This window comes from Mus caroli, chromosome 2 (genome assembly GCF_900094665.2).
Source record: "Mus caroli chromosome 2, CAROLI_EIJ_v1.1, whole genome shotgun sequence".
Classification (NCBI taxonomy): Eukaryota; Metazoa; Chordata; class Mammalia; order Rodentia; family Muridae; genus Mus; species Mus caroli.
Genome location: NC_034571.1, coordinates 75210946 through 75223881, shown reverse-complemented (window position 1 = coordinate 75223881; position 12936 = coordinate 75210946). Strand labels below are relative to the sequence as shown.

General features: G+C 39.1%; 1 protein-coding gene across 4 annotated transcripts in view; it reads left to right on the top strand.

Annotated features, from left to right (window-relative positions):
• Nckap1 (NCK associated protein 1) overlaps positions 1-12936 on the top strand; it is an 80753-nt gene that overhangs the window by 28417 nt on the left and 39400 nt on the right. For all 4 annotated transcript variants that reach the window (XM_029474108.1, XM_021181897.2, XM_029474110.1 and 1 more), the window contains 6 exons: positions 4032-4169; positions 5052-5100; positions 7619-7775; positions 11206-11262; positions 12094-12190; positions 12475-12581. In XM_029474108.1, the coding sequence (XP_029329968.1) occupies positions 4032-4169; positions 5052-5100; positions 7619-7775; positions 11206-11262; positions 12094-12190; positions 12475-12581 (605 nt within the window). The remainder of the gene's footprint in view (positions 1-4031; positions 4170-5051; positions 5101-7618; positions 7776-11205; positions 11263-12093; positions 12191-12474; positions 12582-12936) is intronic.

Sequence of the window (12936 nt, the reverse complement as noted above, 5' to 3'; positions counted from 1 at the left end):
TCAGGATGTATTGATTTTAGTTAGTAAGTTGAATTATAGTTGTTCAGTTGAGTGTTGTATTCAGAGGTAGTAAAGGGTATATAGTGCAGTATTCTCAGGTTTACCAATGTACTCTGAAATATTGTATAATTTACTTAAACAGCTTAATTGTCTCTCACTTTTCTTTTGGGCTAAAAATAGTCCTAAAGTAGCAGTTATCCCATGTGGTTGTTATAAAAATTGAAGCAGTCACTTCATCAAAAGAATTTAGATACATAATATTGCATTAAGAATTTAGATACAGGGCTGGAGAGATGGCTCAGTGCTTAAGAGCACTGACTGCTCTTTCGGAGGTCCTGAGTTCAAATCCCAGCAACCACATGGTGGCTCATAACCATCTGTAATGAGATGTGGTGCCCTCTTCTGGTGCATCAGAAGACAACTACTTACATAAAATAAATAAATACATCTTTAAAAAAAAAAAAGAATTTAGATATAAACCAGGCAGAGGTGGTACACGCCTTTAATCCTAGCACTTGGGAGGCAGAGGCAGGAGCTCAGCAGTTAAGAGCACTAACTACTTATTCTGAGGACCCAGGTTTGATTCCCAGCACCCACATGGCAGCTCATAACCACCTCTAACTCCAGTTGCAAGAGATATAGTGACCTTTTCTGGCCTTCTCAGGTACTGCACACATGTGGTATACAGACATACATTGCAAAACCCATATACATGCAATAAATTTCAAAAACTTTTTTTTTTTTGGTTTTTTCGAGACAGGGTTTCTCTGTATAGTCCTGGCTGTCCTGGAACTCACTCTGTAGACCAGGCCAGTGGCCTCGAACTCAGAAATCTGCCTGCCTCTGCCTCTGCCTCCCAAGTGCTCAAAACCATTTTTAAAGAGTTTATATACATAGTATTTCATCCTAAGACTTTAGAGTCATAATGTCGAATCAGATTTAGATGTATCTTACTCTCTTGATGAGAAAAAGATGACAGGAATTTTTTAGAAGTTATATGAAATGTCCTTTTAAAAAGACACATTGAAAGATATTTCTTAATAAATTTGATGGGAAGAAATCATCGTGGTAACTGTCCTGCAGCAAGACCTGTCATAGGTCTACATGCTTCCAAAAGCTTCAGGCATCTTATTCAACATCATCACAATAAATAAACAGTGAGGAAGATGACAAAGTGGTGAGCCCCTTGGCAAAAGTAGTGCCAAAACCAGAGCAAAGGCCCAGACTGTTTGAGTCTTGGTCGCTGTTCTCTTTGTTAACTGAACCTTCGAGCAATACCATGTGTATATTTTTCTTGATGTTCACGAATTTTCCCAATGATTTCTCTCATGAAAATCTGAAGATACTTTTTCAATTTGGTTTCTTTGCATAGTGTATTAAGTAGCTTGAACATTTCGTATCCAAAAACCGTGAGCTTAAAATATCCAAAGTCTAAAGCACTTCCCTTTTGAGCACTGTCCTGACAGCACATGTGGGAAATTCCCCTGCCTCATGCTCAGGTTGCTGTGAGAACACAGCTCCCCAAAACTGTTATACAAAGTTGTGGGGAGCGTTTGCCGCTTCTCTGGGGCAGTGAGGGGAGTCTCTTTGGCAGGCAGAGTCAGGGCCTGTTGGCAGATTTCTCACCTTGCTGAGGCATGGAACGATAAGAGGAGAGATGCACTTGAGGCTCAAGGCAAGGAGCTGAAGATGCTGTTGACCTTGGTGGAAGGAACAGGGAATTTTTTTGTGAGAACAAATGTCTTTTTGTGTATTTTTCTGTTATCTGTGGCTTTGCTTCCCATGGTACTGCAGTGTAAGAAGGCTATGAGAAATACACTGGTGGCTGGTGTGGTACTGGCCTGCCGCCCTCCCATACTGTCTCTTGCATCTTTTTTTCTGCCTTTCCTATAATCATCCACACTCCCACCTCAGAGGACTGTCCGACTCTGTACTGGCCCGGCTTGGGGTGCAGTTCATAAAGTGCTTCCCTAGTGAGCAGAAACTTACGTGTGTACCTGTTTCTTCAGGAAGGAGAGTCAAGATCAGAAGTTTGTCATCTTCAGCTACATAGTGAGGTTGAGGCCAGCTTGGTATATGTGAGACCCTGCATACAGCATCGAACTATAAAGAAACCCTGTCTCTTAGGAGGTAGAAGAGTAGGACTAGCCTCCCAAATTATTCTCTGACTTCTGCGGCATTTGTCTGTATTCACACAGATGAATTTCTGCACATACAAAACTGTCAGAAAAAGGAAGGAAGGAAGGAAAACAGACAGACAGGCAGGCAGGTAGACAGGCTAAGGCATGTGATCAGAGTCCTTTTTAGCAAGAATCATTAGACATTTAAGAGTTCAGCACTCTTTCCAAAATAAATAATAAACGAAGATTCCTGAAGTTGCTACACATTTTAACCTTTCAAGAAATAACGAAGCCAGGCGTGATTGCACACACCTTTAATCCCAGCACTCAGGAGGCAGAGGCAGGCGGATTTCTGAGTTCGAGGCCAGCCTGGTCTACAGAGTGAGTTAAAAAAATAACGAGCACCTGCTCAGTGCGGCCACTGTGCGCGAGGTGGCCAAGGCCTCAGAGCCGCTATGGCGTCGGGCACACTGGGCAGCTCGTCGAGCTCTGCGTCCCTGGCCATGGCCGAGCTATGCCAGAACACCCTGGAGACCTTTCTGGAGGCCTTCAAGCTGCTGCTCACCTACGCCAACAACATCCTGAGAAAGCCCAGTGATGAAAATTACAGATCCATCCATATTGGGAACACAGCCTTTTCTACTAGACTCTTGCCTGTCAGAGGAGCTGTTGAGTGTTCATTTGAAATGGGCTTTGAAGAGGGAGAAACACATCTTATTTCTCCTTAAAAAAGCTTCAGTGGAACAGTTACAGAAATCCGTGATCGGATTGCCATAGAGAGAAGCAGCAGATTGGATGGATCCTGTAAGAAGGTGGGATTCATTCTCTCAGCACCCTGTGCTGTCCAGCTTCCTCGGGAGCAGCCTGAAGACCCTGCTGGGTTAATGCAGCACTCAGGAAACCAAACAGGGCAGCTGGCAAGCCTACCCTCTGCTCTGCTCCAGGGGTTGTTGGTGATTCAGCCACCTTAAAAGTCCTTCAGTCCAACATTCAGCATGTGCAGCTCTGTGAAAACCATGTCCTCCAGGAGAGAGCAGTGACTTATATCCCAGTCAGTGAACTAAAAAGAAAAGCTCAAGAAAAGTTAGTTATTCCGAGCTAGAAAGTTAGATAATTTATTTAATGCTAAGTTTGCATCATTGCTAGATAGTAGTGCCTTTAGCTATGTGTGCACACTATAAATACATAACCTAGACCTATATGGATTTTTAAGAAGCATAACAATAATGGACATATATTTGCTTTTTTAAAAAAGTATTTTGTGGTAACAGTAATATAGAAATCTTTATATTTTAGCCCTTTAAGTATACAGTTCATTCTATTGAGTACTTTTCTGCTGCTACATGACCCTTATGACCATCCTTCCTTTTGTTATATAAAATGGAAAACCTACCCAATAAATGGTTATGCCCTGCCCTTCCCTAACTCCAAAAAAAAAAAAAAAAAAAAAAAAAAGAAAAGAAAAAGAAACATGCCAGGTTGGAGAGATGGTTCAGTGGTTAGGAACATCGCCTGCTCTTCCAGAGGACCCAGGTTTAATCCCCGGCACCCGTGCCTATAGCAGCTAAGACCTGTAAGTCCAGTCCCAGGTGATCTCGCACCCAGCTTGTAGATCTTCTCAACTCTATAAGCATCAGGCACACACATATATGTATATGCAGTCAAAACACCCATACAGTAAATATGTAGTTTTGCTTTTTTACAGGCAGTAACATGATTTCCTGAGTGTAGCTCTTGTCCAGTAATATCAACTGTAACTTTTATAGAATTTAAAACCAAAGGAACAGTTTTAGAGGAGACTTGTGACCCATTATAGGGAGTGGGGTTGAAATCAGTTAGACATGCAGACTTTAAAGCTGAAGTCTCAACAAAACAGGAGCACTCTATTCAACTGCCTTTCTGCTTTCTTAGTCTCTTTCAGATGCGCTAATTTCTCTTCAGATGGTGTATCCTAGACGGAACCTTTCAGCAGACCAGTGGAGGAATGCCCAGTTGCTGAGTCTCATCAGTGCACCCAGCACAATGCTTAATCCTGCACAGTCGGACACTGTATGGCTCCATTTTTCTTTTATAGTCACTTATCACTTAAACAGTGTTAGTGCAGTTTTCTAGTTAACATTAGCCTTTCAGGTATATTATAAAATGTGCATAAAAATAATGCAGGGTTTAAATTTTTTTCTTAGCTCTCAGAAATTGGAGGTTAATACAAGCAACCATTTTGTTTGGGGCTGCTGAGGTGGCTCAGTAGGTAGAGGCACTTGCCACCAAACCTGACAGCCAGAGTTTGATTTCTAAGACCCAGGCATGATGAAAAGAAAGAGGCAACATATTGTGGCATGCATGTCTATAGAAATAAATGTAATTTGTAGAAAACTGTAAAAAAATAGTTTCTATCATGGTACAGAAATTTGAAGATACAATTATAAAGAAAAAAGCAGAAGTATGTCAAGTCTTACCAGTTAGAGAAAATCATTGTTACAGTCTGTTAGATTTCTCTTTCAAGTGTTTTCCCATGTGAATGTAGGTATTATGATTACAGAAAATGCACACAGACCATTGGTTCACTTGGGCGGGATACAGAGCATCTAGGCACAGGAATCTGTTTTCACATGGTTAAAATAAATTTGAAAAAACTTAAACTCCTTTTATGAGCTTGAGAAATTTTTGTCATTTGCCAGAAGACAGTTTGGCTGTGGTGTTGTTCAAAGATGGTTGAGGGTATGCAAATGTGAAATACTACAACAGCTCATTGTCCTCTGATGGCTACAGTTTAAATAATTATTAAATTTTTACCCAGTGTCTCAAATTTCCTGTGGTATTTGAACAAGAATAGAACAGTAAGAATTCTTTGGAGCTTCAAAGAGGCAGAGTGACTAAGGAGGAAATTGTTTAAAGAGTTTGTTAAGCACAGATGTGTCTTCTCTTTTTAAGATGCCTTGTGAATATCTCTCCTTGGATGCAATGGAGAAATGGATTATCTGTAAGTAACCAAGCTAGTTATGGGCTTTAATGAGGAAATGCCTGCTTCTGCCTTAGCTCTGCCCTTCACCCTGCAGCGACCTCAGATATTCCTCATATAGACCCATCTGACACAGGGCAGAGAAATGAGGACCCTAAAGTTAGGTCACATAGCTCGTTACTGACAGAGAGACCAAGGAAGAACTAAGGCCAAAACTCAGGAGCACTTTGAACACTAAATTTCTCCTACTAGTCATATGTTTTTAATGTCACAGGTATTTCGTTAAGTTTTAATTTACATGTGATAAATGACTTATTTTTTGGCAATTTGATAGATTCATGAGGGATGAAATTACTGTTGTGTGCTTTAGGCAGCTCACAAACTGGAACAATATATGACGTAATAAAGAATGAGAATTGACGTACTATATGTAGTCAGATTCTTTCTTCCCACTGCTCACTACCAGAGAGAAGAATTTTGAATAATTTGTGCTTTTTTTCTTGATGTATTGCCTTTGTAAACTTTTTATTATAGCATGGGGGTTCTCTCAAGCTTCCTAATACTGCAACCCTTTAGTATAGTTCCTCGTGTTGGGGTGAATCCTAACTATAAAATTATTTGGTTGCTACTTCATATCTGTAATTTTGCTACTGTAAAATAGTAATGTAAATTCTAATATGCAGGGTATCTGTTATACTACCCTGTGAAAGGGTTGTTCCACCCCCATGAGAACCACTGTTACAGTGTTTCTCCAACTATAGTGAAGAACTATTTTTTTTAATACCTTTGATATGATACATTGGTGAAATAATGAGTGAAATTTCTTACCAGCAAAACAAGTATTAGACATAAAAGCCCAGAATTTTGTTATATATGGCTTAATCTAAAAATTAGATATTATTAAGTTTGTACTTAAAATGACTACAGATTTTGAATACTATAAACTTATATACATTATCTCATTATAGACTGAAACTCCAATAACACTAACAAATGTGGAAGGAATTTAGTAGTACATTCTACCTGTACTTAGGCATTTTAGCTAATTTTGTTACTTCTTAGATTTGTGATAGTAATATTTTTCTCTAGAAAGATAGTTTATATTTCTATGCTTTTGGAGTATTGATTTTGCTTGATTATATAATGATTCCTAGTTTTTACTTTTTGTTCATATCTGTGATTGAAGAATTGAGTTGAATAGTAAGCATTGTTAGCTGAGTGGACAACTGTTTGTTTTAGTTAGGATTTCTATTGCTGTAATAAACTACCACAGCTAAAAGCAACTTGAGGAAAAGGGTTTATTTCAGCTTACATGTCCTGATTAAAGAGGGAAGTCTTGGCAGGAACTGACTCAGAGCCGGAGGGGTGCTTATGGCTTGTTCAGCTTATAGCTCCCAGGACCACCTGCCCAGGGGTGGCTCCACCCACAGTGGGCTGTACCATCCCACTTCAATCACTAAGATAACCTACAGGCTAAGTTACAGCTCCGTCTTATGGAGATATTTTCTCACTTGAGGTTCCCACCTGTACACTGGCTGTGTAAAACTGACATACAACTAGCCAGTACTTTGCAATCCAGTTTATTTTTTAAATGGAAATGATTATTTTGTGAAGCAGGAAAATCTCAACAAAAGTTGAAACTTAGTGCGTATGTTGCAAGTAAGTACTACTGAGTAAATGTTGAGTGAATGAACAGTGAGGTTCTCTGTCTTGGTGTAGAAGGCTGGAGAAGGCATTTACAAGCATAGTAGTATTATACATTCGGATAGGGTTTCCAGATTAGGTAACCAAAAAATATTTAAAATTATATAGGGAGAACAGCTAAATACATTGCAAGAATATTGAATTTCAATATTTGGATGCTTCCTTTCTTTTCTTTTTTTTTGAAACAGTCTCCTGGCCTAGCCTTGGCTAACCTGGGACTCATGCAGACCAGGTTGGATTTGAACTCACTGCCTGCCTGCCTTTGTTACTCTAGTAGTCCTGAGCTTTCCCTCCCGCAGCTGTAAAAGAATGATTCTGTCTTGTCTGCTGTGCAGGTTAATCATGTGAGGTAATATGTGTGCACAGATGAATAGGGAGAAGCAGCTGAGACAAGCCAAGCTATTACCTTAGCATCTCTCCTGGCGACGAGAAAAGTTGATTGCTTTTGTTTTTCAGTGACTTTAACAGCAGTAATGATTACTGTATTAGGTGTTAATTTTTGATCTTTTGCTTAAACTAATGTTTTTAATGCTTCATTAAAAAAAATCATTTGTAACTCCACCCCTCAAAGAGGTATTTTTGTTCCTTTAGTGTGGCTTCAAAGAACTTACTTTGCAGAATATAGAAAATCATAATAAAAGTTTAAAATATTGTTTGCGCACACACACATACACATGCCCGTATGTATGTATATATGTACATATTACATTGTGAATAACTAGCGAATGAAGCTCCAGGGATGGAGGTTGTTGCTCATTTGTAGACAGTTACAGTGTAACCAAGGAACTTGTCTGTGCAGCACTTGTAACTTGTACCTGTTTTTCTTTGTTTGAAGTTGGCTTTATTCTGTGCCATGGGATGCTAAATACGGAGGCTACAGCACTGAACCTTTGGAAGCTAGCTCTTCAGAGTAGCTCTTGCCTCTCTCTCTTTCGGGATGAAGTTTTCCACATTCACAAAGCTGCAGAAGACTTATTTGTAAACATTCGGGGGTATGGTGTTTTCAGATTTATTCATTTTGGGGGAGGAGGTGGTGAATGAAATGTCTTTAGTAGCATAGGTTGTGGGGTTAGAGAGTTGATCACATTGTACAGGAAGGTTTGGCCTAGACTGGCTTACTTTGGTCCCAGCAATTTGCTTTTAACAATATCCTGATAATAGTAGAAATAATATTCTTTTTTGTTGTTGTTGTTGTTTTTGTTTTTTTTGAGACAGGGTTTCTCTGTGTAGCTCTGGCTGTCCTGGAACTCACTTTGTAGACCAGACTGGCCTCGAACTCAGAAATCCGCCTGCCTCTGCCTCCCGAGTGCTGGGATTAAAGGCGTGCGCCACCACGCCCGACTAGAAATAATATTCTTATAGGTAACTTTACTAATTAAAACTCTTTACAGTTTCTTACCTTTTTGAAATTGGTATTCTAGAGAAATACGTCTTCTTTTTATTCAGACTTATTTTTATTCATAAATATTACTAAAATTAAAATATAGAGTGTATTACCCAGCATGGTGGCTTATACCTTTAATCCCAACACTCAGTGGACAGAGGCAGGTATGTCTCTGACCTTGAGGCTAGCTTGCTCTACAGAGTGGGTTCCAAGTCAGGCAGGGCTTCACAGAGAAACCTTGTCTTACCCCATTCCTGCCGCAAAAAAAGAGAACAGAGTGGATTTATAAAAGCATTTGAAACAATCACAAATATCGTTGAATCGTGCCTAACAGTTACAGAAGCCTGATCATAGCACTGAGGGATCACAGTTCTTGATAGCAGATTACACCCAAAGGACTTAGAGTCACTCAGTCTCTGCAAAGCAAATACTTTTCTGATTTGTGGCTATCTTTAATAATGACATTTCTCTTGAGGCCCTGTAGCCTCTGTGTGAAAAGCCACATTGAGTTCACATGTAAGAGCAGTCATACGATCTTTTGAAATGGAGAGCAGATAAAATACCCTGTAGCTACATATGCTGGCTATAGTAATTTAAAAAAAAATTTTGTATATATTTCATGTCCAATTTAGTATTGCATGAAGTTGAGACAAAGATGAAGCATTTATTGGTTGCTAAAAAATAACAATGTGGTTGAGTAGTGGCCTTTAGTTCTAGTACTCAGGAGGCAGAAGCAGGCGAACTTCTGTGAGTTCAAGGCCAGCCTGGCCAGCAGAGGAAGTTTCAAGACAACTAAGGGACACAGAGAATCCCTGTCTCAAAACAAACAATCAAACAAACAGAAAAACCCAAACAAACAAAAAAGGGGGAAAGAAAAGTGTGTGTAGCACTGACAGTTTGAGCCAGCATGTATTTCAGTGGTCATTGAATTACCCTGAAATGCAAACTGAACACAGGTTCTCTGGCATCACTGTTTAAAGTAGAAAAAATAAAGTAGTTTGTTCTGTGTACCCTGAGCGCTTTGTTGTTTACATTTCCAAACAGAAAAATAAGGTCTTAGGGATATGGTTCAGTGACCTTGTCTGTGAATACTCCTGAGTGGTCATCACCTAGATCAGCGTAGGATGTCTGTCTTCACAGATGAGCCTCGGAGGCCTTGGGCACCACTGCATTTCTTACCCTTCTATTGTTACTCCTGAGCAGCCGCTGCTCTCACTTCTGTCATCATATAGTCATCAGGAAAACAGTTGCCTTTCTGCTTTTATTGTGTTGAGATTGTAAATGATAACATTTGTATTACGTCTTAATATGTTAACCACTACTTTATACAATCACTTAAATATATGAATATTTTAAACTAGTGCAGTAGTGAGGGTTTTCATTGCTGTGAACAGACACTGCGACCAAGGCAACTCTTATAAAGCACAACAGTTATGTGGGGCTGGCTCACAGTGTCAGAGGTTCAGCCCTTATCATCATGGTGGGAACATGGCAGCCTGCAGGCACACACAGTGCTAGAGGAGCATCTTGATGTAAAGGCGTCAGAAGGAGACCGTCTGGACTTTCACACTGGGTAGAGCTTCAGCACAGGAAGACTCAAAGCCCACCTACATAGTGACTCACTTTTTCCAAGAAGGCCACACCTACTCCAATAAGGCCATACTTCCTAATACCGTCACTCCCTAGAACCAATCATTAAAACACTTGAATCTTATTTAAACCACCATAACCAGTTAGTGTGTTTATATTCAGTGAATTTATGTATTATGTAAGTCTAGTGATACCACAAAATGAGTTATCTTTATTCTGTTAAAGAATAACAGTTGTATTTTATTTTTATTTTATGTGAATGAATGTTCTGCATGCATGTATCTCTGCACTGTGTGCATGCTTGTGCTCAAGCAAACCAGAGGAAGGTACTGCACTCTCTAGAACTAGAGTTAAGGGAGTTGCTTAGCTGTCAGCTGCCATGTGGGTGTTGGAAACCAAACCCAGTCCTCTTCAAGAATAGCAACTACTCTGAACTGCTGGGACATTTCTCCATCCTGGTCCTAAGTGTTGTTTGCCCCACCCTCTCCTCACCCTGCTTGGTTCCTTCCTAGCAGTATGAGAGGGTATTAATTGCAAGGGTCCATATTACATGTTCTAGATAGTCTCTCAAATTAAAAAGTGTTTACACATAGAAATTGGGATTCATTTTGGTGTAAATGGCTCAGCTAAGTTGTCAAGGATATATTTTTTCCCATTACGAATATTGAGTTCTTATCATTAGTGTTCATGAAATTATATGTTATTTATTTATTGATATGTTGGTTTTAGTAGTACATCTGAACTAGTTAATATTGGAGTTCTGTTTCTTTTACTTTTTATTAGAAGGTGTTTTTGTATATATGTATGTGTATATATATATATGTATATATATATACATATATATACACATATATACACACACATGGATAGATGAAAGATATATATGTAGAGATGTTTGTCATACATATACACATATATAGTACCTAGTATGTAAGAATAAACCACAGTTCTCTCTCTTGAAAAAAATGTACAGTGATCTCAGTGCTTTCCTGCCTTAGCTTTCTGTGTTATGGAAGCCCTGCACTCAGAGTCGCACTGCTGGCTTCTCATGCACAAACCTTTTAGAGTTTACCTGTGAGTGGCCTGGCTAGTATCAGAAGCAATCATTCTTGAATACTTTGGTGCTTGGAAATGACTTAATTCCATCAAAAGGAAATTTTAAAAATATCTAGGGCTTAAGAAAATATTAAAGTCTAATTAAAGTTTGCATTATGAAGTTTCATTTTATTTTTGGATTTACTGAAACTGATATTTTTCTAGGAAGATTTGCGTCGAGTATCTGAAGTACTAGAAAATACATCTGATATAGACATCACCCATCTTTTCCTCTGTAAACCATTGTTATTAATGAAAATAAGGATTTCAAGTGACTTTTATTATTTCGCTTATTCTTTTTGTCTTTCCTTTCAAATTAAGTTTTACAAGTTTTATTTTTTTCTTGCGCACAGCTACAATAAACGTATTAACGACATAAGAGAATGCAAGGAGGCGGCTGTATCCCACGCGTGAGTACTTGTATTTGTGAGGACCTTCTTCAAACATTACTTTGTTAATGATGTGGAAGTGTACGAGATGAGAGCTTTGAATAGAAGGAAAAGTGAGTGTAATAAAATAAAGAAGTTCCACTGAAAGGGCTTTTAGTTATTATCTGTTTAAAGAACGTTGTGCGTGTACTTGGTTAGAGCAGGCATGGATGTGTGCCTGTGCTTGCACCACAGTACATAGGTTGTGTTCAGAGGAGGAAATCTGGGGGAAGCTGATTCTGTCCATCCACCACGTGGGCTCAGACAGTCTGTATCGAATGCAGGCACTATTATTAGCTGTCTCTGTGGGTCCTAGCTGGTCACTCCTCCTGCCTGCCACTGTGTTCCCCATAGCAGTGCTTTCTGCACGTTGTGCTGACTGTCGTACAACCTCATGGACATTGTTACATTCTTACCCCGATGCAGACAATGTGAGAATATAACATTCTTTCAAAGGCATGTTAGCTCCACATCTTTCTCCAATTTTATATTCTTAAATGAGTGAATATATTAGAAATTAGTGTTTTTGAGACCTATAACCAATTTACCAATTTTCTCATGAAATAATGAGATATATCAATTTAGTGGTTATATGGATGATTCTATATCCTCCCATGAACTTATATAAGAGGAAATGGTGATACTGCCTAACCCATCAGTGTTTCTTCAAGGCAGAGAAGATAGGTACCATTTCCATAGGCAGCAAATCATAGGTTGGAAATGCTCCTTCCTTGTCCGTTACCATTCCCTGCACCTACATTGTCTACCCAAGTGAAGCACAGGTGACAGACATGCTGATATCTTTCCCTACAGCGGCTCAATGCACAGAGAAAGACGCAAGTTTTTACGGTCTGCACTAAAAGAACTGGCCACTGTCCTCTCTGATCAGCCTGGCCTGCTTGGTCCCAAGGTAACTGAGTGATAATTGTACGCTATCCACCCTGTAAAGCATATTTTCTGTATGAAATTTGCCCAACATAGTAGCCAAGAATGCATTTGCTGGCTTGAGGCTCAGCATCACACTCCTGTCTTTCCTCAGTTCTTACGTGTGTGTTCATCTTTATGTGAACTGCTGTGTGCTGTCTTGATCTGAGTGGCTCTTTTACATGTAGTGTTATTCTTTGTCAGGGACTTTTCACATAGAGCAAGTTTTCAGTTGTTGAGTAATCCATTTTGTTGATTTGTTTTCAATAGGCACTTTTTGTTTTCATGGCGTTATCTTTTGCCCGTGATGAAATTATCTGGCTACTCCGCCACGCGGACAACATGCCAAAGAAGAGTGCAGATGACTTTATAGATAAGTAAGTATCACATTAGAGCAGCATCTATTTCCTGTTTATTTTGGTTGATGGGTCATGAGTCTGAGAACGTATATTAAAGCAAAGATGTTTTAAAAACTCTTTGGGGTTCTTTATATTTATAATAGAATACATGTGGGCAATATAGCCTTAATGATGTAATTAGAATGCAAAATCTCTAGGACTTAATATTTCTAATATCGTAGTGATAAGAAAATTGTTCTTTGGCTCTGCCCAATAATATTTTCTATGCATTTGGTCCTCAAAATTATTTCTACATGAAACATTAAGTAAAAATCATTAATGGTCTCATTGTCATCAGTGCATCATTTGAAATATCTTCTTCTAGTCAATAGTT